The 27,031-nt window shown below is 42.3% G+C and overlaps 1 protein-coding gene across 2 annotated transcripts; it reads right to left on the bottom strand.

Moving 5' to 3' along the window:
* Positions 1 to 941: 941 nt before the first annotated feature.
* On the bottom strand, positions 942 to 18,897 carry LOC140077245 (uncharacterized). Of its 2 annotated transcripts, none has more exons than XM_072124234.1 (8): positions 18,713 to 18,897; positions 14,917 to 15,703; positions 14,049 to 14,126; positions 11,974 to 12,085; positions 9,413 to 9,552; positions 7,736 to 7,821; positions 7,504 to 7,652; positions 942 to 5,685 (listed from the first exon to the last, which is right to left on the bottom strand). In XM_072124234.1, exons 2-8 carry the CDS (start codon positions 15,643 to 15,645, stop codon positions 5,489 to 5,491), a joined length of 1,491 nt encoding a protein of 496 aa, XP_071980335.1. In that variant the 5' UTR covers positions 15,646 to 15,703; positions 18,713 to 18,897; the 3' UTR covers positions 942 to 5,488. The 2 variants fall into 2 exon arrangements, with proteins under 2 accessions (XP_071980335.1, XP_071980336.1); XM_072124235.1 differs by lacking the exon at positions 18,713 to 18,897 and adding an exon at positions 17,606 to 17,626.
* Positions 18,898 to 27,031: the final 8,134 nt, after the last annotated feature.

The following is a 27,031-nucleotide window of genomic DNA, read 5'->3' as shown; positions in this document are numbered from 1 at the left end:
TTGGGCGATGGATTGAACCTGGTTTTCCTGCTTGACGAAATATTAAAGCGATGCCAAATAACTGGAAGTTGGGAGATCTTGTAACCAAAGAGAGATCAGCGTGAATAAATCTATCTAGGACATGACCACTATAACCTGCAATACAAATTCTCGGATAACCAAATAATAATTTATACAGCCAAAGTCATCTCCTTCCTTCACACCATCTTGTTTAGGGTATATCCACATGAAACTGATCCAAACGTATGTCGGCTAGATTGAACGGGCTAACCACTGCCCAAAGACCCGACTGACGGGACAGGGTCACCCAAGACCCTGAGAATTACTGCTCCGTAGTGTACAGACTGAATACACCAGTCTATTTTCACCCTTTGCACAAAGGGGAAATCTGCAGAAACTTCAATAGTGCAACTCGAACCACAAAATGAAAAAAAGAAAAACTTTCCATGGCGGCGAATCTGGAGCTCATCAGTCTGTTGTAGATAAACCCTTTGCTACTATTTTGTTGATTACTTTCTAGTCTTTGAATCCTAGTCCAAAGAGCAATCTGTATGTCAGGTTCAGTGGTCACATAAGGGGAGATTTAGCTCTTTAAATAAAATATATAGGTACAACCCATTCCATTATTCTGGAGGTTAAATAAGTTTGTACAACGATAGCCCACAAAATGACAACATCCTACATAGTTAAATAAAGAGTAGCCTTCACAACTTACGATAAGTCGTTCTTTAGAAGCAGGACGACAACTGCTTGCGCTGTGCTTGTATGCAAATATGAGATATATTTATATATACCAAATTAGGTCATTGGTACAGAGTGGTTTTTATTGCAGCAAGGCCAATGTGTAGGACATGAGTCGTGTAAATGTAACACTAAATATATGGAAACATGAACATTATTGGTTCTATTAATTACTATTGCTTAATCCATTACTGCTACAGTCACATTCATATTACCCTTTTTTTTTTTTTAAACTAAATCTCCTCCATTGAACTTAAGTTTTTCATACATTTAGCTGATGAGTAAATGTTAATGTAACTATAAGAGATGACCGGATACTTGTAGATAAACCATTTATATCAGTTTTCAACAGTAAAATCTGCATAATAAACAGAACCTTTCACAACCTTCACCGACTCCTTGCATCCTTTACGTTCCATAGTCCACTTCATTCCTGAGCAATCAATGTCAATCATTTTTCAGCTCTCTGCTGCCAGGTGGTTGCTGCCAGGCAGTTCTCTCCTAGCTGGCTCCAGCCATCAGACAGAAAAGAGACTAACTGGATGTCCCACACAGCCTGGCTCCACCCATTTGACAAAGAACCGAAAATAAAGATAAATTGACTTGGGAACTGTGAGGGCTAGAGAAAATTCCAACAACGCTGAAATACATGAAAACAGAGATGACAGAAAGGGAAGTATAACATTTATAGTATTTCTGAAAGTTTCCACAAGTATTTATAAGTACTTCTGAGTACTTCCATCACCGACAGCATGGTGAAGATTCCTAACCCCAAGGCCATTTGTCAGGCTTTGGGTGTGACATTTGACAAATAGTCTGTGGGCTGCCGCATTTCCTAGACCAACCATGACCTTGCGGGCCAAATTCACTGCATCATATTGAGTTATGATGCGGAGCGCTCTGGACCGTCTGGAGCTCGTGTACCAATCTGACAGCTGGATAAGAGATCACTAATTTTGCATTCCTACTATTCAGAAGTTCGCTGGTTGTATATGTACAAATCGGTCCATATAAGAAATACGGCTGGCTCACAGCTCATGGTCAATGACATCATGTGAAGAACAAAGGATACTTCTGGGATATAACTTCAAGCCAAGATAGTTTGAAGACGAAAGGTTTTTCCCAAGAACTTTCATCCAACTATCGGATAAAAGTTTTGTTTTTTTAAAAAAAAAAAGAATTGACTCCTTATAATTCCATTGTTTGTGGTTCACATATGTTACTAAACCACATGTGATTTATTTGGACGCTTTAACAAAGCGGCTTTAAAAGAAAATCTTGCTGAAACCGATTACCTAGGGCATTTATTGAAATAATTTCCACAGCTGAAGCACATTTTCAATAAAAAAAAAAAATACATCACAAAAAAATAAAATAAAAAGAACATACAAAATTACAGACGACACGGCCTTACATATGAAATATAACTAGTACAAAATGCTCTTTATAACATTGATTTCGTGTGTTTTTGGGGAGGTGTAGTCTGTCTTACACATCTTTGTTATATCATCTATAACATAATATACAGAAAGCAAAGAGAATATGTAATAACTCATGATCTGGGCAAGATGATGGACGCTGAATTGACCTCACTGTGAGGCATCGTACTAGCAAGAGGCAGACTATGATAAAGATACTGGATGATGACAAACATTTATTGTGCATAGGAAAGGAAGAAATCCTTTTTCGATTGAAGGTTTAATTTCTAGTGTATTTTCAGACATTTCAACATTTGTGACAACTATGGGTAGTTCTTTGCAGAACAGAACTTGCATTTAAAACACTGGCTTCACCTTTGAACAAGATCTGACATTTATTTATAGATATAGGAGGAGATTTATCAACGCTTCTTTGCCATTTTTTGGGATAGAAGCATGGATATAATCACAAATTATTGCGCATTGTGTGTGTGTGGCCGCTATCATACGCCAATGCAGGAGCGCAGGGGTATGATAAGTCTCCCCCATAATCTATATGAAACTGTTAATTTGGTCATAAGCTTTGGATAAGTGTTGGTCTTATCTGAAGATTTTAGCATCTATTATCAATGGTGTCCTCCAAGCATGATAATGGTTGCATTTCACCATTTCTGCAATACATCAGAAGAGCAAAGAAGTTGCTAACTCCCCCTTTCCTAATGAAAACGCATTGATGCATACAGGTGTATGGTGGTGGGGGAGTAGGGGAGAGATAAGATGTTGACCAAGTAAGTCTAACGTGTATAAGCAGTTTTGGAAAATAAATTACTTATCTTTTCACTGATTCCGAGATACAGACTGTATTATAGCCAAGAATTGAATTTACAATTCTGCTGGTTGCTGCTGGGACCCGTACGGACCCACCTCTAAAAGCTGTGAGTGTCTATTACAACATGATCGACTCTATTTTACCTAATACACCATCTTTAGGTGTGCAAGATGCAAGTCCCTGCATGCAAATCTATAATACTTATACCGAGCTCTCCCATATTTGCATAGTAGTCATAGGAGTGGACCAAGGCAGACAAGTAACTGAGCAGGGGATGCGAAAGGAGGCCATATTTTATAGCAATAGCTAATAGTTGAAAGACTTTATAGGGTACACTAGCATGTACAAATACATGCAAACAAGCCTAATGCAGCCAATGAACCAGCAGGAACTCCTAGGGTATTTTAGTTCAGCTACTACTAGCAGAAAGGTGAATGCATCAATCATGACGGGCTAAAATACAAGTTGTAACTCAAAATCAAGTGATAACTCACTCACCTTTTTGTTTGTTGTTCTAAATACATGAACTCATGTTCAAAGATAAAGCCATGCTTCAAGGGTGCTGCAGTTCTTTTCTCTATATGGTTCAATATTAACCCAACAGAAAAGTATAAACCTCTTTTTACTTTTCCTCATTTTTTGGATATAGTCATAAGCATCTATCCTGGAAGGATACAGCAGATCTGGAGAGCAGAGTTACACCCCCTCAGAACTGGATCCTGGCAGGGATAGAGAAGGATAGAAGGAGGCTGTATTCTCTCATGCGCCCAAATGTTTTCCCATAATAGCAGAATAAAAGAAAACCTATGAACCAGCTACACATGTAGCCTAGAAGAAACCTATTAGGATACAAGCTATTTACAATAATATAGGGTATTAACCTTTGCAGTGCAGGTTGACAAGGGTACAATATGGAAAGAAAAGGCTGTCCTTTAGGTAATCAGTGCACTATAATCCTGAGCATTACACTGCCTAGCAGCAGAAAATGAAGCATTTTGCAACCTTTACCCCAAAATAGAAGTTCCACAGTTTCTAAACCGAATGACAGCTGGATCCCCATAGGCACCAATGTGCCGCTCTCATTCTACAATGATGCACATCTTATTTGTTTTGACTCCTCCTGACAACCCAAATCGCCTTGGAGTACATTACAATAAAAAGATATGACATATGGTGAAAATAGAAACACCATCAACCTTGCTGGGCGGTATTAGGTGCAGATGTAGATGCCCCCTTCCAGTAGGATTAAAAGATGGGATAAGCAAATCCTACCGAGTGCTATGTATGTGAAAGAATAGATATCGCGTTGCTCAAATATGCAGCTTCTATGCCAAGAGTCTGCAAAACCACATAGCTGCCACCAGAGTGCAGTATCATTACATTGAGCCAAAAAGGGTCATGCACAGAATCTGTACATGTAACTTACAAAAAAAAAAAATGTAAAATGTTAAAATAACTCAGCGTAGGAACTACAATATAAATCAGGATTGATCATCTGGAAACTAACATGCCACTACTTACAGCACTGGTGGTTCAACTTCCAAAGTGTTGAGTGCTGGCTAGATCACATACTACTAAGCACACAAGCAGGATGGTCTTTCAAGTTCTTTTGCAATCACCTCTCTTTCTATAAATACACACACATACACACTAAGCCAGTGTACACACTATTGTGCTAGAAGAGACACAGCCTTGCAAAGTGTCAACGGAGTAAGACAGGACTGACGATTTAAGGGTGTGGTCCACGTGAGGAAGTTTTGTGTCACTTAAAAAAAAAAAGATTTGATGCTCGTCTGATGGCAGAGATCTACAGCAGACGTGGAATGAATGGTCATAAAATATAAAACAACCAATGAAAAGACCAAACCTGTGTAACTTCACAAATCTTTTCTGTGTAATGGAAGATCCAAATAAAAAAGGTTTCCAACAGCGGCCTGAGAGCACTACTCCGTGCTTTGTGTTTCTCTCCCCCCCCCCCCCCCATCTAGTTTTTGTTGGCGCTTATTGGTGCCAATCTAACGTTTTAAGCTTAAAAAAAAACAATAAAAACTAAAACCCCTGAATTATATAAAAAAAAGAAATGTAAATATCTAAAAAAAAAAAAAAACCACTTAAAATTTACTGATAAAATAGCTTCTTTCTTATTTTTTTTTAAATTAAGAGTACAACCTTAACAAATCCAGTATTTAAGATTTTAATCTGGCTCCTCTGTGCCTACTTTGCAGTGCAAATGCTATGGGTACTGCTATGGAATAAAAGCAGATGTCCACTTCCCCACTACATATACTAGAAAAGCTTATTAATGGGTTGTCCCTGATCAGACATGTTTGTGGAGCCGGGTATGAGAAGCCCCACAACTATTTGTATATTTTTCCTATGCCAGTGGAATTCGCCAAGTTTCCTACACAGTTTACTCCCTGTAGTGCAACTCGCCTTCTAGTGGGGTGAAGGATCCCTGGCACCTACTAATTATTTAGCTATTCAACTTCGTCCTTGTAATCTACTCAGAGTCACCAGCTTCTTCTTCCGAGGAGGAGGAGTTTTCCGAATCATCTGCATCCAGTACAATGTTATCTGTCTCATCAACAACAGTTGACTCCACCATTTCCTCAGGAACAGATTCTTCCTCCAAATCTTCCTCTTCCTCCTCATCGTCGTCGTCGTCATCATCCTCCTCCTCCTCCTCATTATCAGTACCTAAAAAGCAAGTGAAGAAACGATTTAATGACACCAGTATCAAGTATCCATTCTGTACTAGGAATAAGAATAACTACTGTAGATTTAGGTTTGCGGCCTAATGTATGTCCCCCATAAGCGGCAATGGGCGCCCAGCGGTACACGTGTGGCAGCGTTCTGCGACGTACACCGGGAAGAGATAGAGCATGCTCTTTTACCAGCTGTGCGCCGCTGTTTCACCTCCTCCTCTGCAGCACAGGGCAGGGATACCGTGTGTTAATGCACCCTTAACTTGTGTAGGCAGTCAGTGATGATGATATTACATGTTATTTATACCATGCCATGTGTGATCATCAAAGCAGTGGAAATCGAGTGACATATGTAGAGTGTATTATTGCAATTCCTGGTAAATATTTATTTAGAGTTACAACCTTGTTTAGCTCTATTAATATACAGGATTTAACAGCTGACTAGTTATGTGACCTCTCATTCAATGGTGATTTGTACTGAATACAGTTACAGCCCTGTCTAGAGCTTCAGCCTTTGAATCTATGCAGTGCAGAGTGAATGTCATGTACATGTGCTGAAACATTGCTTCCTCAGTGGTACATGAGTTCTCTACAAACCTTTTCCAGAAAAATTTTACTCCAAAAACAAAAAACCCCCCACAATTTGCATGACTTTCTCCTTCCTCCATCAAACCCGGCCGCAAGCTGCAGCTGCTTCATGTTCCTTCAGCGCTGCAACTTGCGCTCCCCCGTGGCAGGTTATAGGACCATAACTCAGTAATTCAGTATAGGCCGTGAATGCTTCAGTCACTCGACCTCCAGGACCACGGCTGCTGCAGTGAAGGACCTGTCCACATGGCACTGAGCACTACCGCACGCAGAACCATCTTCAGGTTTAAAATCAGTCCCCCATCACAGCGGCGTGCACAATCATCCCAGGGATCGAGGGGGATTTTTAGAGGGATGATAGAGGGGTTTAAAAGACATGCTCTAAAGTGCATATCTGTATGAACAAATCACTGGTTAACAATGAAAAAAATATATACAGGAAGTCCCCGGGTTACATACTGGATAGGGTCTGTAGGTTTGTTCTTAAGTTGAATTTGTATGTAAGTCGGAACTTTATATTTTATCATTATATTCCCAGCCAGAACTTTTTTGGTCTCTGTGACAATTGGATTTTAAAAATGTTGGGTTATCATCAGAACCAGGACTAACAGTAAAGCTTCATTACAGACACCTGTGATAACCGTTACAGCTGTTTATTGTAGCCTAGGACTAAAGTACCAATATTCAGTGGTCCGTTTGTAACTAGGGGTCGTATGTAAGTCGAGTGTTCTTAAGTAGGGGACCGTCTAATATATATATATATATATATATATATATATATATATATATATATATATATATATTTTTTTTATTTTTTTTTTAAAGACAAAAGCAAGATTAAGAGAGTTAACCATCCCAACCTCCCACAGTTAAAAAGTTTTGTTTTTGTTTTTTTAAACGACAAAATGTTGATGTAATATGGCCTGCAGCGCCTGCCACTGCCTGGTAACTGTCTGGTCCATTATAAATAGCCATCTACCATATTGTATTGCTGAAAACATATTCAGCCTCAGCTAAAAATTCTCCTCAAAAAGAGAAGAATTTCTCATAAAGATTTAATGGTACCTTCGACTGGAATGAGGGCCGGCAGCGTCTGCAACCGATTTACTACCTAATGCTCCACCGGTTCTAGCGCCGATTATAAAAAAAAATCCCTGCATGTTACTGTACACCCGACAATGTACTGTACATCATCTTATAGCTACTGTGTTCCAATATTTACCTTCTGTGTGTTTTTCGGTATTATCAGATATTTCATGTACATCATTTTCTTCATCATCATCATCTTCCTCATTCTCCTCTCCTCCTTCATCTTCCTCCTCTTCATCATCGTCAACAATAACAACACAGTCATCTGTGTTGTCTGGATCACTAAAAGAGAACCAAATCTGGATCTTAATGATCTCAACTCAGTATCACTTACTGAGACAACCCACCAATATCTCGTCACTTACCTGTCTTCAGCTGGATGATCGTCACTTTCACCCTCACCAATAAGGTAATACTGCAAAGGATTTGGCCATAGATCTTCTTTGATTATCTAAAAGAAATACTTTCAGCTTTAAAATGTTCTTCTACAACTTACAAACACTGATTTTATGTTGTCATAATAGAAAGCATATTACTAGGATACACCACTCCTTTATGATGCTTAATGACTTTTAGGAGCTCCTCCAATGGCGAGAATGAGGGGACCCTTCATAGCCTCGATCCTGGACCCTGAGCCACCAGTCCACAAGGACTAGCTGGTGGTTGAGTCAATAATGCACCAAACTGGTTCAGTTTAAATGTGCACATATGCATCTTAAAGACGTGGCACTGCAATTGTATCCCCCAAACCAATAATGCTTCTGGTAAAGGGTCACCCACATCACCTAAAATTAGCTGAAATAGATCTGATGGTAGATTCCTCCTGCCTACCCTAATGTTTGATTTAATAATCCTGGAAACTAACCTAACTTGTTAAAACCTTGTTAAAATTTTAGTAATATGCAAATTAACTGCAGAGGCTACTGGGGCATGGAGTAGCCTCAGCTCCCAGTGCCCAACCTTTAATTACAGCCATCTTTCTGATATGCAAATTAGCATACCCGACTCTGACATTGGATACATTTTGCAAATGTTAACGGTAAATGACCTTAGATGACATCACCTTGTCATCTAAGAACTGAACTGGCGAATACTGCGGAGGCATAAGGCATGGGAAGGAGTAGATGTGAGGGGCCGGACAAGCAGCACATGCTCCCCCTGATGCCAAATAATATAAAATAAAGTTGATTTTATGGGGATGGGAGGGGAAACTATTTTGAGCTAAAAGAAGGGTGGCATTTAGTTAATAGGGCTCTACAGGCTCTACCTGTCACTAGCTGTATTTGTGGGGCATGGGTTTTTATTATGTTTTTACACAAACCATATACAGTACAAGCTAACACAATGACATACACACTACATTCATACATTATGCATGTGAAAAAACATGTACACCATGTTTACATGTAGATCAGACATCACACTACACACAAACATCAGACATACAAACTATACATACTTCTCACAGGGTTGTTTCTGATGCAGATGAGGGCACTGACTGCAGGTCTGAGAAGCTGGTCCAGGCATCACACGTTCTTCCCTGCTCACTCCCATTACAACTGATGTAGCAGAGTTGAGCAGACACACAGGCGGGGGAGGAGCTGCTACAGCAACACGGGCCACAGCAGCACAAATCGGGAAACTTCTCCCTCAGCTGTGGCTGATAAATGTTGCTGGGTGACGATGCACCCATCCTACACCCGAGTGCAGGCAGCCTTCCACATCACTGTCTCCACTGCTTTAGGTCATGTGACTGGAGCCTGTACTGCGCACCTGAGCTCTGGTCACATGACCTTCTATCGGGCCAGGAAGCTACAACAGTGAAGACACATGAAGAGGCTGCAATGATGTGGAGGGGAGCTCAAATTTTTCAACAAGCTCACGCGGGCCGGTCAGACAGTTAGAGGGACAGCTGTGGCCCTTGGGCCCTACAATACTGAAGCCTGGTTTAGGATGTTACTGGGAGCCTACCATCAGATCTACCTTAAAAGGTAAATTCCTGATGGTATGTTTCCATTAAGTGAAGGAGAGTTATTACTTACGGTTGCAATGCGGTCAGCTGCAGGAAAGCTGTGATCAGAAAACCAACTGAAAAAGCTTGGGGTAGAATTATTTTTGCCATTGTAAGACGGGTTCTGCCCTCGCCACCACTGAATAGGTGTAGAATGAGATGTGAGGCGGCCTGAAACAAAAATAGATGCAATGGAAATTATAATCAGTGCTAAACACAGAACAATTACTCATTTCCATTAAGGAAAAAAAAAAAAGTTTTGCCATCTTTCGGGGTTGGCTAACGCCTTGTCTACACAGATGAAATGGTGGTATACATTTCTTGTAAAGTTTTTACTTGGTTAAAACCAGACATTAGTTGTCCCTGTCTTACATAATCAACATCACATTTCACAAGATCTATTTTGACCAAGAACTAAATGCAGGTTGATCTATAAAATTTGAGATATTTAGTTTCCTAGGTGGTAGCAGTATGGAACCATTACACAAACTATCAATGTTTGTGAAAATAAGCCAACTCAGCATATGTAGCACACTTCAGTACAACACTGAGGGTGTATTCACATGATGCGTAGCGTCACGTTGTGCGTTGCGTTATTGACACATTCCACTGGCTTCAGCCTTGATTACATGCTAAGGTTACACTGCGTTTAAGCAGATGCAGTCGAAACGCAATGTAACCTTAGCAGGTAATCAAGGCTGAAGCCAGTGGAATGCATCAGTAACGCAACGCACAACGCGACGAATCATGTGAATGCGCCCTGAGCCATCAGTCCTGAACCAGGGGCATCAATGTTGGTACCACATTGTCTCTTTACCTACATACAGGATTGCAGGACCTGTGACGGATCTGCAGGGATCTCACCCAAGAGGAAGATGATGAATAGATTATCTTACGAAAACAACAACTACTGTCTTTAAGGCCTACTAGAACAAAGTCGCTGCAAGGAAAAATGTAGACGATGCTTTAGCCAAAATAAGTATTAATTATATAATTTACAAGTTTATTATTGAGTAAACCACAGAAACATGCAGGGGGTAGAAAACCTCCTGCACTGTGATAAACTAAACATCCTAGGGGATGCTTTTAAACCCCACTAAAGAGACAAAAGGTTGACCATCCCAAGAATGGGCCGCTCCCTTTCATTAACTACATTAACAATATTTTTCCATCATTTTATATTTTCTCTTAAAATAGTAAATGCAATATTTATCTGAATTCCAGCTTTGTTGACAGTGTCAGATAAAGTCGAAAAGGAAGAATGCCACAAAAATGTGCATTTTCCTGCACAAGAGGTAAAGCAATAGAGGGAATTTAATGTACATCTATATCTGGAAGAAAGTGAAAGTAAATGTTTATCACAAGGAGGAAATAATATGTTTAAAGGGTTTTATAAAGAAAATAAAAGTTGCACTAAAATATAATTTTTCCAGTCATCATTAATAAAAAAAATCAAATATTGAATTGTTGCCGTTTTCATAGTGGCCACTTCACACACAGTTAAGGTTCCGGATACATCACATCAGTATAGTCTAAACAGGAACAAAAGGACTGGTTGACCTTCTAAAGATGAAGGGTTCAGCAGTTTGTCATATGCCATAGCCAATACCAGAGAAGCATTGGCCGACTTCAGTCAAATATACATAGCCAGCAACAGCTCCGCCGAACCCCTGAGACTGACTCACCAAACCCCTAGGGTTGGATAGAATCCGGTTAAGAACCACTGATACCTGAATCTATGAGTAAGTTCCTGGTTTATCATGCTGGATTTAGATGGTAGATTTGGTAATGCACATAGAATGTAATGTTACCAGTTTCATTCATTGAAACCTTTCTCAGTTACTAGCATGCAAGCTGATCCCTTTATGTTAGGTAGTCAGGTCATGTGATTAACCATCTGAGCACCAGTTTATTGCTTTTTCTCCTGTGTGAGCAGGGTGTAAGACTCCAATGTGTGGCTGACATCTAGCAAACCACAGGATTACATCATCTATCAGATCTCTCCTGACCCGCCCTCCCCACCCAGATACACCCTCTTAGTTACACTGCATGCTTCCCCAGTACTGCTGATACAATACCTGCATTATCTGAAGGAGCAGGAGTCAAGTGATAGAAAGGGAAAGTTTCGACACTTAGCTGCAGAGGCACAATGCTACTAAAGTGTGAGCTGTCTGCTAAATCTCCACCAAGTTTCTGAGACATGCAGCTTAACACATTTCTCGCCTCCTGCATGTAAAGACCGACAGGGAGAGACCTATCACAGGTAAAAGACCAGGGAGACAGGCTGAAGCTGCATCACATGGGACACAGACTCTGAAACATAATTGTGGTGGCTCAGCATCAATGATCTATCCCATAATATCCAGAATATAGCAAAGGCAATGTAGAAGACTCCACTTCAGTGTCCTTACCTTACCCAAGTTAATTAATATAAACATTGCCCCAGGCTACAATCAATGCCAGGAATGAATCAATGACTTACCTGCAGAAGACAACAACCAGGATAATACATTGTATTTCATAAAATACAAAGTACAGAAGAGAATAACAATGAAAAACCAATAAATCATACTGAAATAGGTTAGTACTCACCAGAGGAACCATATTGAAACTCCTTAATGATCACATCATTCTTAAAGTAAGGATTGTTGTTAAAATAGAACTTTATCTTGCAACTTGACTTTAAGTGTGTAAAGTCTTCTACCTAAAGTTAAGATAATGGTACTATAATTATAAAAATACAGAATGAAAAACAGACTTTGCTGAAATAGGGGATAAATGGTATAAGCATTAAATGTTTGCCATTAGTCTAACCAAAGGGAATCCCACCAATCAAGTCCCTCAGCAGGAATTGAGCAGTGGAGACACATGCATCCACTCCATTCAGATATATAGGAATATTGGAGATAAATGAGGCAGCAGTGACCACCCCTTCATTTAGAGAAGAGAACTCAAAACCCTCCATTCTCATGATTGTTGAAGGTCTCAATGGTTGGACTACTACCTGTCAGAAATGAATGCATTCACTAGAGAGGGATAAAAAGTACAAACCCTTAAAGAGTTAACTAGCTGATCAGTGAGGCTCAGGCTGCCGGACCCATCACAAGACTGAAATCCTTCGCTTTCCAGAGAAGAGGGATAACGTCTAATAGCAAAACTATTCAAGCTGTTTATGGCAACCAATCAGCACTCAGCTTTCATTATATAAACTGCAGTGGAAAAGAGAAAGCCAAGTTCTGAAAAGTTGTCACAAGCAACTAGAAACAATTCTGCTATCAGACACTTGATAAATCTCCCCCATTAACTGTCTATGGAAGCAGCTGGAGATAGGAAAGCGCTGTGCTCAACTTCTTCCATCATTCTCATACCCTTCTCTGGCTGTTCCCCCATTTTGTGATTAGTGGGGGTCCTGGGAGTCAGACCCTCACCTATCAGCTATTTACCCTCAATCCTGTGGATAAATTAAACACAAGGGACAACCCCTTTAACCCCTTAACGCTCTGCGCCGTAGCTCTACGGCGCAGAGGTATAGGGAATGTATGTAGAGGGCTCACGGGCTGAGTCCTCTTCATACAGAGGTGGGGTTGTTGCATATTGCAGCAAACCGCCACCGCTATTAACCCGTCCGTTGCCGTCGGCAATCGGTTGCCATGGTAGCTTCGGGTCTTCGTTTGACCTGAGGCTTAATGGCTTCTGCAGATTCGTTACAATGAGCCAGTGGCTCATTGTAATGAATGAGCTGCAAAAATGCCATATATTGCAATACAGAAGTATTGCAGTATATGGTAGGAACGATCTGACTATCTAGGGTTAATGTACCCTAGATGGTCTAAGATATAGTGAAAAAAAAAAAGTTTAAAAAAAATTAATCAAATATTAAAAATGCAAATCGCCCCCCTTTCGCTAGAACTGATATAAAACATAATAAATAGTAAAAATCACAGACACATTAGGTATCACCGCGTCCCAAAATGCCCGATCTATCAAAATATAAAAACGGTTACGGCCGGCGGTGACCTCCGAGACGGGAAATGGCACCCAAATGTCTGAAATGCGACTTTTACCCCTTTTTACATCACATAAAAAATGGAATAAAAAATTATCAAAATGTCGCACAGACTTCAAAATGGTAGCAATGAAAACGTCGGCTCATTTCTCAAAAAATGACACCTCACAAAGCTCCGTGCGCTAAAGTATGAAAACGTTTTAGCTTCAGAAGATGGCAATTTTTTTGTTTTCTTTTTTGTACACATTCGTTTAATTTTTGAAAATGTATTAAAACACAATAAAACCTGTATAAATTTGGTATCACCGCGATTGCACCGAACCAAAGAATAAAGTTGAGGTGTTATTTGGAGCGCACAGTCAAAGTCGTAAAAACTGAGCCCACAAGAACGTGAAGCGTTCAATTTTTCCCCATTTGGAATTTTTTTTCAGCTTCGCAGTACACAGCATGTTAAAATAAATAACATTACGGGAAAGTAAAATTTGTTACGCACAAAATAAGCCCTCACACAGGTCTGTACACGTAAAAATGAAAAAGTTATGGATTTTTGAAGTTGGAGAGCGAGAAATGAGCCGAAAAACCCTCCGTCCTTAAGGGGTTAAAGTTAAAGCATATAGGAGATAAATAAATAGTTTCTTATAAAACAGGTGCATCCACCTACCTGTAAATTGTTCATGTAACTTAATGTGTCTTCGTCACGATCATCAATCATAGCAGAAAGTTGCGGGTGATTCAGAAACTGAAAATGGTTAATGTTAAGGAAAATAATAGCGATTCACAATGTAAAAAGGAATTACATGGGGGCAGTTCACATAGTAAAGCACTGATATATCAAAAAGAACAACCAATCCAATTTAGCTTCAGTATTAGCTTAATGCCAAACCATAGTCAGATAACTACTATCTGATATCTGCAATACTAGCCATAACCAGTTAAGGGGTTGTCTGAGTTTAGTAATAATTTAGGGCAGGGCTGGGACGGGCTATTCAAAAATAGTAAACGTGTACTTACCTCCTCCAGCGCCGCAGATGTCAAGTGCTGTGGTTCGTCTGATCTGTGCGCCACTATGTTTACAATGGCGCACAGGGAGCCTCCGGCCGGCCGGTAGCTCCCATCCGACACCATCTCCCAGCGTGTACAATGCTGAGAGATTTGGCGACAAATGGGAGGAGCCGTCCAGAAGCAACCTGCGTGCGGCTTCTGAGCCCCTGTAAACAAACAGCGGACATCAGCGGCGCCGGAGGAGGTAAGTGCACATTTATTATTTTTTAAATAGCCCACCCCAGCTTGGCCCTAACTAACTTCTTAAACCCGGATAACCCCTTTAAGTTTCATACTACGGACCCCTTCTTACCACAACTGACTCGCGACTCCTTTCACAGCTCTGCTGACATCTGTGGGATGGAATAAAACCCATATTCTGCATAAAATATTTTAGATTGAATTGATATATATATATATGCAAATAAAAATGTTTACACCTGCCCACAGACTATACAAAAATAAAGTAAGCACTGATAATAGGATACAGCGGTGACCCAAAAACCCGGGATGGTACGTATAATGGCGTTGCGTTTCTGAATGTGCGGCTTTCTAAGCTGTCCATATCTCCGTTTGAGTTGCAGCAGCGCACGGTCGGCTCGCTCATTCACTGACCTCAGCTCCTGCTGCACCGACTCCAGGGCCTGCAGGGAGCGATCAGTGCTAGTAGCCTGGGTGCCTACCGAAACAATGCAGCACTCATCACCCTCACTGCATGATCGTTTGTCACCCGTTTCCGAATCAGAGGACAGGGGTGATAGCACAGCAGGCTCTTCTGTATCTGCTATTTCTAGGCTTGACTGGGCGGATTTTCTCCGTTGATCCTCTGATTCTCCATTCCCAGTTGCATCCCTTCTTGAGGGGTCTTGCTTTGACGGTGTTGTGTTCTTCTCTCCAGTTTCACCCCCTTCTGGGATGTGAGGGGTCCCTGTTGCACTTTCCCCAGTATCGCCCCTCTCTGGTGTACACACAGGTAACCTTGCATGAGGTTCTTCTGCTGTGCCATTCTCTGGAGTGTGTGGAATAACATTGCCTGGCTGCTCCTTATCTTCTGCGTTCTCTCTCCAGTTAGTCATCTCCCATAAAGTCTGAGCAGCCTCGGCTTCCTGACTATCTGGCCGATCAAGTACTCCATTATTCTTTTCATCAGTCTCCAAAACTTTCCTCTGTTTAGCTGGTGGAGGGGAGCACTCCTCTTTCTTCTCTGGACAACTCATGGTGATGGAACTTCAAAGCAGGGATAGTTTTTCACCAATGCTCCACATGGCCCATAATCTGCCAAATACACAGCAAGTATCATATTAGTAAGTCACAAAATACATAGGCTGCAGGCCTAAAGTGTAACATGACCCAGTATAACCAGTGCAGGGCCTGCAAATAGAAACTGAGGCATATGGATCAACAGAAGTGAACAACAGGAGCCCAAGGGCTCTATAACAAGCCATAATAAATTTACCCAGCTACCTAGGCTGTTCAACAATAAAAGACATTGCGAGACATGCATCACTTCTATTGCGTTCTTTATTTGAGACTTTTCGCAGTTTGCAACTTTTTAGACCCAGAATCAAGCAGCGCACCAAAGTTATCGGCCTGCAGCGTGTCGTATTTATCTTTGTAGCCCAGATGTTTGTTCTACTTGTGCACATTTTGGGCTCTGAAATTGTCCCATTCTTGCGCCTAATAAGTTGCAAAACAGAGCATGCTATATCCAGACTTACTTTCGCAGATACTATTTGGAATTAAAAAGTTACACAGCACTAGAAGTCACAAAAGTGAGAGACTAAACAGGCAACTCATCACATGTATCACAAAGGGAAAAACTTAAGATACGTTGCAATGATTAAGTAACCAACTTCAGGAAACTTGAAAGGAAAGAATAGATTAGTGCTTTACAGTCAAGGATAAAGATCCCAGAAAAATACAGTTGATAGGATATGTCAATATACTATTTAAAAAGAGCCTACCATCAAGTTCATGCTGCCCAAATCATAATCATGAGATCCTACGGCATCCCTCATAACAAAATTGTCAATGAAGCTGAGACAGATGGAGAGAAGCCATACAAAACGTTATACACCTCTGTTTTCTCTGAAACGCTGCAGCGTTCTAGAGTAATCCATAGCTATCTGCCGTAGGACCTCATCTCTTTATCATGCGGCCCTGACCACAAACATGATGACAGGGTTCCTTTGAGAGACATTCTGCAGTCAGATAAAGACTCCTACTAAATTTACACATAATGAATGTTACATTATTGTTGACCGCATGGCAGGTGGCACTTTTTTGCAGCAGACCCCCTAGGGCTCATTTAGACGGCTCCCGAATGTTTGATTTCCATGTGCAGTCAGTAATGCATGCATTTTGATCCGAGTTGTTTTTTTAGCTTCTATGGAGATCCGTGGTCCATATGTTTACCAAAATAAACAAACAAAATTAAACGGATAGCACATGGATGTCAAAAAACACTCATCTGAATGAGCCCATAGTGTCAGAGTGTGGTAAGGTCTTGCAGTAGCATTTCATCTGCCATATAAGGGGCCTTAAAATGAAAACTGGAACCTGAATGGTTAAATATAGATAAAAGAAATCTACTATCAAATCCATCATGATAAACTAAAGACACTTACTCATAGATGCAGGCATCGTGACCGTGGAAATCTTAAATTTTTTTATTCATGGCCTCCTTCCTTCTAAAATAAACTTTTAAAATGATGCTAATTGGCTAATCAGATCCCCTCTAGGTTGCAGATTCACAAGCTGTTACACTGTCTCCCCCTCAGCCTGATATCTCACTGCAGTAGAGGAAATTTCAGCACACAGTGAGAAGGGAAGTATAACAGCTAGTGAAGCTATATCACAGAGGGGCACTGGTAACACACAGGAGACCTTTTGGCTCATGAGCATAATTTTAAAAGTTGATTTAAGAAAAGAGGAGTCATGGATAACAAATATAAAGATTACCACATGCCTGGACCTATGAGTAAGTGTCCCATGATGGATTTTGATGGTAGTTTTCCTTTAACATGCAAATAGCCCTTAAAAGGGGTTGTCCACTTTGAGCAAATAAATGTTATTGCTTGTGTTAGAAAATCTTTCAATATATTTTCTGTATCAACATCTCACAGTTTTCTAGATCTAGTTTAAATGTCACATCACTGGTGGTCCAGCCATTCATACCATGGACATCTGGGAGTATGGGGGACTGGAAGTTCCCCCCTAAGTCCTTGTGAATGGAGCATTGGGGCAAATGTCTCAGAACTCCAACAGCTTGCATGGGGCTGCCATCCAGGGCAGTAGTCTCATTCAGCCCCATAAAAGTAAATGGAGCACTGGTCACACATATTGTCACATGCTAGCAGACACTTAACCAACAATGGGGGGACAACTCCTATAAATGAGTTATATATAGATATGGATGACCAATTCGATAGTACCAAGAGCTGCACCACCGAATGAATGAGGCAGCTCGTCACATGCATCCATTATAACCTGTCTCTATGAGCAGCAATTCCTGGGATTGGGATAAATCCCCTCCCCCTGTGACATAGCCCACAGACAAATACAGGATCAGATAGCAACGCTGTGACCTCAATATCCTGTAAGGACACGTGTACATATACAATGAGGTGTATGGTAAATGAAGGGTCGTCCGTAGATTGAAGAACATGGCTGCTTTCTCACTAAAACAGTGCCACATTTGACCATGGGCAGTGGGTGGTATTACAACTAATCTCTATTTATTTCTATACAGCTAAGCTGCAATACCAGCGCTGACCATGGTCAGGATTGGCACGGTTTTTGGAAGAAAGCAGCTGTGTTTGTCAACCAATATGGCCATGTAGACCCCAGGCAATATGGCGGAGAACACCAGGTGCTACGCCGCACTATTCAAACAAAATTGGTGAGAAAACGGTGCGTTTCCTCCAATGACCTGAGAGGAAATTAGTCAGTAATGGCGAATACGCCCCAATGTTTAATATAAGCCGCCATATTGCGCCCCCATTACGTGTCTGAGGTAAATTATACACAGAAAAGCCCTAAGTTTGCTACCCATGAGGTAAAGCTTCCCCACAGATGGCCAGGCTACACCCTCAGGGGGGTCATGTCGTGCCCTGACCTCATATCACGACACTGAGACCCTCATCCCCCCACACACCAAGCAAATGCTCCGTACTGCGGGCACACGGCTCAAGCAAAACTCGACACAGACACGCACTACGTCACACACACGACGTCACCAGCGGCCCCCCCGCGCCCCGTTCACCCCAAATATGACAAACTCACCGCACGGGGACCCCCTCAAAACTTGTCCCCCCCCCGATGCCACCACGAGAACTGTCACCGCGTGACGTCACCACCCCCCTGTCACCCCCGCCGCCAGTCACGAGGCGCCACGTCACGACAACAACGCCGGCACGTGACCGACGGGCGTCACGTCGGCGGGACCCGTCCTCGCCGCATCTCCCGCCCGAGACAGGCAGCGGTCACGTGAGCGGCAGACACTTCCGCCTTGCGTCCCAACCTTGCCGTCAATCATTCCGGCTGGTCCAATCAAATCGTAAAAGCGTTCAGGTTAACCCCGCCCCGGCTATGCGACAGCCAATAGGGATGGAAAAAAATCCAAGTTGTGCTTTTGCCGCTTGTGGCCAGAGCGAGGCCTGGAACGCAAACTGTGCGGTGGGAGGGGCCAAGCTTGTTATTTGTAATGGTTCCCCCTAGGGCAGTGATGGCGAACCTTTTAGAGCCCGAGTGCCCAAACTTTAACCAAAAGTCGCTTATTTATTGTAAAGTGCCAGCACAGCAACTGAAGCAGTAATTTATTTCTCCTTGTTCTTTGACAACTTTCAATCGTTCAGCCTCCCAAGGACACCAACGCAGTTGAAAGGAGGAGGGCAAATTTGCCCATCATTGTAGGAAGATTCTTTGAGTTCTGTCTGGCGAACTTCATGCTGGGGTGATGGTCTGGGTGCCCAAAGAGAGGGCTCAGAGTGCCACCTTTGGCACCCGTGCCATAGGTTCGCCACCACTGCCCTAGGGGATTATACTGTAAAGGGGCCATTACTGCCTACACACACCCAATAATCACCTCTATGTCAGGTCAATGAGAAATAATGTGTAAATTAACATTTACTTTTACAAAATCTAAAAAGATTGAAATATAAAATAAATATATATAGTAATAGATGATTGATGCGGTGGAGATCACAGGTAGACCACTTAAACGGTGTCCGCCTGAAATCATAGCCATGGCTAGTTGTTGTTCAATCTTGCAATCGGTCTTAGTCGCGTGGCTGAACCAAAAAGCGTATAATGCGTATAAATGCGTATAAGCGTTCTCTAATCAGAACATCTATCCTGTTGTGCTGCCCAAATATGGGGTCAATATATCCTCTACACCATACAGTTCCCCTTATTATAATTATGAGGGATCGGTTATACTCAAGTATAAGCTGACCCGAGTATAAGCTGAGACCCCTAATTTTACCACCAAAAACTGGGAAAAACTATTGACTCAAGTATAAGCCGAGGGTGGGAAATGCATTGGTCACAGTCTCCCAGTATATAGCCATTCCCCGTTTAGTATATAGCCAGCCAGCCCCTGGTAGTATACAGCCATCCCCCTTTAGCATATAGCGGTTATATTCATTAATCTGCGCACTCTGCGGTCATAGGCAAATTGGTGAATATTGGGGTGAACCTAGTGGAAACTGGGTGTCATAGGTACTCCTGCGACCCATATCGCAGGTTGCGGGCTCATTTATGCCTCTCTCCCCCGCTGGCACAGCGCCCACGCTCCTTAACTGTCCTGGACCGTCTCTGCTTCCTCGGCCGTGCGTGCGCAAAGATTTAAAGGGCCCTGTTGATTGGCCATTTTCTAGAAGACCATTTAAGCTTGCCTCTCCCTGCACACTCTGCCGGATCTTTGTGCTATCTGCCTCTGAGGAAGCTTGTATTGTTGCCCTGTCCTCGTGTATTGACTTCCCGTTGTGACCCCGGATCTGTTCCCGTTTACACTCCTCTGCTGCCAGGCCTGACCTTCTGCTCTGCCTCCTACCCTGAACCTTTGCCGCCTGTCTTGACTTCCTGCCTGTCCCCGACCACGAACCTGCCTTCCGTTTCTGTACCTTGCTTTGGCTGCCACCACAAACAAAGTCGCACCTGTAGAACACCCTGGTGATACCACACTGCAGCAAATGCATCCCACTTTGTGGTGGGCTCTGGTGAAGGCAGGGTGCCACTTAGACTCCAGTCCTAGGTGTCGGCTTACGTCATCGTCCGCAGTTGTCCAGTGGGTCCACTACCCCTGTACCGCTATGCGCACGCGTCCCCGGCTCCTAGGGTGCGCGCACGCTGGCTTCTATAAATTTAAAGGGCCATCTCGCCATTAATTGGCGCTTGTCGTTTCCCCAAAATGGTATGTAAGCCTGCCTCTTCCTGCAAGCCCTGCCAGATCTTTGTGCCTCAAAGCCTTAGAAAAAGCTCCCCAGCGATATTCCTGCGTTCCTGTGTATTCCTGCGCCTGAGTCCTGTGTTGCTGTGTTACCACAGTCCCTCCGTGTTGCTGTGTTACCAGAGAGCCTCTGTGTTGCTGTGTTCCTGCGTTGCTGTGTTTCTGTGTCCCTGTGTTCCCGTTCCCATCTGCCTGGACCTCCCGTTGCTGACCCCGGATTTGGACTTGACCTTGCATCTCTGCCGCCTGCCCTGACTCTAAGCCTGGACCTGACTGTCTTCCACTAAGGTACCACGACCTCGGCTGCCACTGCCGGATAGTCGCACCGGTGGAACGATCTGGTGGTACCCTGCCACAGCAAGTCCATCCCGCTTTGTGGCGGGCTCTGTTGAAGAGCAGGTGCCACTTAGATTCCGGTCCCAGGTGTCGGCTAGTACCACCTCCCGCGGTGGTCCAGAGGATCCACTGATCCTGACAGAAATAGCTTAAAGTTTGTCAATCCTCGCATAGGTTTTTGACTGGAAAAGTTAGGGAAGCTCATGCTGTTCCTATTCCTTTTTGGGAGTTTGGGAGAGGCTAGATCCTTATTCCATTGCTTTAAGTAAAGCTGGAAGAAAAATTATTGGAGAACCAGGCTTTCAATTGAATTAAAACTGGTGGTATAAATAATAACTATAGTTGATCACAATAAAGGGATAAAGATGATGGGCCCTCCCCAAAGCTTAAAGGACTACACTGAAGTAAAATTAAGCTAAACATACATATTTTCCTCTTCATCCCAATCCCGGCGCTGGTCTTCTTTGATGTTGACACGCCTAAGGGTCAGGACGTGATGTCTATCACTTCGAGTGGCTAATTTTTCACGCTTCTTGCATGATGTCACCTCCCTCTCCAGCATGGGAGAGGGAGGTGGCGAGTGGCCATAGATCTACAGTTTGGAAATCTTTTACCTCTTTTTTCTACGGCCATCCTTAGCTTTAGTGGTAAAACTAATAAATGAGAATCCTAAAAAATATGTAAGCCAAGGAATAAATGGAAAATCCTCTAAACAAGTACAGGCAGTCCCCGGGTTACGTACAAGATAGGTTCTGTAGGTTTGTTCTTAAGTTGAATTTGTATGTAAGTCAGAACTGTATATTTTACAATTGTAACCCGAGTCAAAAATTTTTTGGTCTATATGACTATTGGATTTTAAAAATGTTGGGTTGTCATAAGAACCAGGAATAACAATAAATCTTAATTACAGACACCTGTGATAACTGTTATAGCTGTTTATTGAAGCCTAGGGCTTAAGTACAGTAAATTACCAAATTCCAGAGGTCCATTTGTAACTAAGGGTTGTCTGTAAGTCGGGTTTTCTTAAGTAGGGGACCGCCTGTACAGACATTTCAATACAAAATGCTTAATATGTATGCTTACTATTTGGTATGTCTGTGTTTACCAAATTTAGTTGGGCCCAGACAATTCTGCCCAGTGTTCTTTTTTACTAGGGAAATTTTTATTATTACTATTGATGGACTGGATTGATGTATTACATCAAATAGAAACCAGAGTTTCCTTTTGAAACTTTGTGTCCTGTAGTCAACATTCAGGCGATAATATGTAAATGGTCCATACCCACATTTACACGTATGCTGGACCTGCCCTCACATTGCCAAGTCATTCAATTACTGAGAATGGGACCCAATCCTGTGGGTTTGGTGGCTAACAATCAAAATTGATACAATGGGTCTCATTTATAGGACTGTTTGCCGTTTTCTAGGATTGCACGGCTTGGACAGGTATTTAACAGGTTTCGGCGCTGGGATTGGAATCCTGATTGGAATCTTAAAACCAACCTCCTTGTGATATGTCAGAAGAAGGTGTACAGTAAAAAATAGGAATACATAAATGCACAGATATATAAAAGACAAGACATTGGGTCACGATCCCGCGGTGCGTTGTCCGACGAAGATTCGGCTCCGGCGCGATTCACTAATCTTATGCGTCTAATTTCCTGCAGGTGTCGCTTCCGCGCTGAGGTCCGCCGGAGTTCACCTTCTTCTTCCTGGTGCATGTGAGTGCTTGATCTTGCGACACATTTCATTTTTTAAATTCCGCAGTTTTTCCGAATCCGTTGGGTTATCCGACAGCGACGCCCCCGATTACTGTCGCGTGCAAGACGGCTCCAATGCAACACCATCCAATCGCGTGCGCCAAAAACCCGAGGCAATTCGGCGCAAAACGGAAAACCCGGCGGAATCAAGGTCCGTGGACCCTTAGTAAATGTGCCCCATTGTCTCCACAATCATGGCAACCAAGTTATATTAACATATTTCACAAGGTTAGAGATATCCTTTTTGGCAAATAGCTGCAGTTATTAAATATGTTTTTATGATATCAACTGTAATCCCATATAAAACTCCACTGCTAAGACTTTAACTACATGTAGTCCCCATTCCTGCAGACTTCCCCTCTTGTGTCCCACTCCAGAATACAGTTACCCACTGTGCCCCCACTTCTGTAGACTTACCAGTTGTGTCCCCTCTAGAATATGGGGGGGATGTCCCCCATATACAATGTCCTCATGTTTTCGCTCCTATGATATCGCTCTGAGCCCATCCCTATTGACTATAAACCATAACTCCCAACTAAAAGAGGGACAAACAGAAAGAGGAAACATTTTAACGCCTTAAGCCACCCCTTTTTCACACCCCTTAGTCCACCACCATACAGTATAATTCCCCCTTAGTACCCCCCATCTCTCTCTCCCACTTAGGCCCCCCTGATATTGTGATATGCATCTCACCCTAGCATTGTGCCCCCCAGCTTCCGTCACATTGTGCTTCCAGCTCCCCTCATAAGGTGCCCCCAGCAGCTTCCCCTTATATTGCTGCCACCCAGCAGCTCCCCCTCATATTGTGCCCCAACAGTTCCCCCTTATATTGTGCACCTCAGCAGTTCCTCCTTATTTTGTGGCCCCCATACATCTCCCCCTTATATTACACCCCCCCCCCCCTCCACAGCAGCTCCCGCACATATTGAGCACACCCTGCAGCTCTCCCTCATATTTTCCTATTTTCCAGCACCACACAGCAGCTGCCCTTCGTTCTTTGACCCCCTCAGTAGATCCCCCTAATTCTGTGGCCCTCTCTCCTCTTTGTTACTTGTAAACAAAAAAATAGAAGGTTGTCTGTTGAGCTCTCGTAGCTGTATGAGCAGGACACCCACTCCAAGTGACAGTAGCAACTGTCCTGAATGTTCTCACTTTATGGGTACGTTTTCTAACAATGGATATAGGTATATCCAGATCTTTACCAATGCACTTGTAGCCTTTTTTGGGGTTTTTTGGGGGGAGGTTATTAATCTAAAGGAGTGGTTCACATGAACCGATCTGGCTCAAGAAGAGCAGATTTGTCAATAATTATCAGGCTTCTGTGCACGTTACATTTGAGCCTAACCCTTCTTCATCACTAAGGTATGGCGGAGGACACATTGATATGTCAGTCAGTCTACTACAGCTCTGCTTTAATTCAATAATTACATCGTTTATATGGTTGAAAAAAGACACACATCCATCAAGTTTAACTAAGGAAGGGAAGAGACTGGATGAGGAAGGGATTTAGGATAGTTAGCCCGTTACTTAGTCTCCCTCCATGCATATTGCTCCATTGCGGTTCTCCCTTGTCTGAATTTCAATCTCTTCCTGGGGACACGACTCTGACATCACATAAGAGGTTTGCCTAACCTAGGTTCTTTGCCTGCTATAGTATTAGTACTTATTGTCTAAGAAGCTTTTCCCTCTGCATCAACGTCTTTCAGGTATTCAATGTAGATGTGGGACAGTACCTTAAGTCTGGTAAGCGATGTAATAACAAGGTAAGATCATCAGGTTCTCCATGTGTCACTGGCTCTGCGATGTTCACGTGGATCCCATGTTTCCACTTGCGGTATGCAGCGGGTGGCTGTGTGAGTTACTATTTCCTCCAGATGGAAACTCGATCGCAGCCCTTTTGGTTCCGCTTTACTCCGTAGTGGTCCGTATAGGAAAGAAAGGGATACGGAAAAATAGTGCAGCAGAGCTTCCGACTCGAGTTTCGCCAGTAGCGGCTTCTTCCGGGGTGGGAAGAACCCGGAAGAAGCCGCTACTGGCGAAACTCGAGTCGGAAGCTCTGCTGCACTATTTTTCCGTATCCCTTTCTTTCCTATACGGACCACTACGGAGTAAAGCGGAACCAAAAGGGCTGCGATCGAGTTTCCATCTGGAGGAAATAGTAACTCACACAGCCACCCGCTGCATACCGCAAGTGGAAACATGGGATCCACGTGAACATCGCAGAGCCAGTGACACATGGAGAACCTGATGATCTTACCTTGTTATTACATCGCTTACCAGACTTAAGGTACTGTCCCACATCTACATTGAATACCTGAAAGACGTTGATGCAGAGGGAAAAGCTTCTTAGACAATTTGTGACTATAAGGAATACTGGACTCCCATTCCTTCCCTTCTCTCATTGCGCCGTCATTTCTGAACAACTAGCCTGATCTTTTGTTTTCCAAAATCTTGTTTTATTTTTCAGTATTAGTACTTAGTAGGCTCCTGGTTATCCTGTAATTCTTAACTCTCTATCCTGGAATTTTGACCCTTTGTTTGTATTCAGACTATCATTTTGCCTAGTGATTTTGTATTGCCTTGTTTGTCTTCTTGGTTCTGACTATTCTTGTCTGTTTTGTATTGTCTTGTCTCTGGGACACTTAGTTAATGTTGACTAGTTGCCCTCTACCACTTAGAGTAGGCGAGGGAAAACTGAAAAGGGGGTTTAGTTCCAGCATCTGTATATGGCATCTACAGATAATAATATATATTAGTTAAAAAAAATTTCAAGCCTGTCCCTTTTGGATATTAGATTGTGTTGTGTGACCCAGCTTTCGATAGATTTGAGTCATTATTTGCTATTGTGCACACACCATTATCTTTCAGCATCCAAGCCATTCTCCAAGTATATAATTTATGAGTAAGAACCTCCACATCCTCCTCTTCTTGCATATGGTGGATAATTAACATAGGAGGCACTGAACTAATTTTTGTTCATCAAAAAAATAAAATTTATGTAATTTTAATTAACCCTGAATACCCCTGAGGGATTAATTTCCCACTGATATAGGTGTTGTGCCTAAAGCTAGGGGTGGGAGGGAGGTCTCTCATTAATCATCTCGTGACACATCATTATTCAACATATTACTGTGCCGGCTCAAGTAACTGTAATAATCAGTGTGGTATGTAGGTTTTTAATTCAACCCATTAATTCATTAATAACTACCATTAATTAGTAATCCTGAATACGAATACTACTAATATTACAGAGCAATAAACTAAAAGATCACATAGTTGCAAGATTTAAGAATTTACTTGGATTGTCCCAAATTTGTAGTGACATTTCTGGCAAATTTGGCTCAGCCCTACTCAAAAAAGGGAAAGAATTGAGAAACTCTTGCCTAAAAATGTGCATTACTGTATGTGTGAAGGTGGGTCCTCAATGCTATAATTACCACCAACAATCCGTTGGTATGTATACATTCAATAAAATGGGGAAACCCATTATACCTTTGTATTCTATCCCTCATACTTCTTCATTATCGTTCATCTTGATCTTCTTGGCACAAAAAAAGGATGTAGGAAAGGAAAGAGAAGTAATTCTAGACCTTTAGTGGTGTCTATGGCTCTATTCATTTTCGATGGACTCCCTCAGGTAGGGTATGAAATGTTCATTTTCAAATTCCCTCTTTTATGTGAAATCTCACAATGAGCAGAGTCAGATTTTTCCAGAGATGAGTCAAGTTTAGACGCTGCAGAAGGAGCACCACTTCAGTTGTCCCTAACTTCGGTGCTATAGGAACAGCTTTTGCTGTAATATTAGAGATAAGAATCTCATCTTTGAGATCACATCAGGCTTGTGGTTCTATGATGAACAAAAACAGCGGCACAGGCATTTAAAACGTGAGAAACGTGAGCTCCAGATAAAAATCCATAATGTATCCCAATGTATTTTAACGTCTTTATCTCTGGTTATGTAGATCACAGAACCACAAGCCTTATGCGATCTCAAAGATGACATTCTTATCTTTAATATTCCACCAGCAGCAGGTTTCAAAGTGCTATGGAACTGAAG

Source organism: Engystomops pustulosus, chromosome 9, assembly GCF_040894005.1.
Source record: "Engystomops pustulosus chromosome 9, aEngPut4.maternal, whole genome shotgun sequence".
Taxonomy (NCBI): domain Eukaryota; kingdom Metazoa; phylum Chordata; class Amphibia; order Anura; family Leptodactylidae; genus Engystomops; species Engystomops pustulosus.
Note: the sequence above shows the minus strand (reverse complement) of the source record. Positions and strands in the feature narration are given on the sequence as shown.

Coding starts and splice junctions, on each gene's coding strand:
- LOC140077245 (XM_072124234.1), bottom strand. CDS start 15,645: ATGAGTTGTCCAGAGAAGAAAGAGGAGTGCTCCCCTCCACCAGCTAAA. Junction 9,553..11,973: donor GTTTCAATATGGTTCCTCTG/GTGAGTACTAAC, acceptor TTTTTGTTTCAG/GCCGCCTCACATCTCATTCT. Junction 7,822..9,412: donor CAGCTGACCGCATTGCAACC/GTAAGTAATAAC, acceptor TATTTCTTTTAG/ATAATCAAAGAAGATCTATG.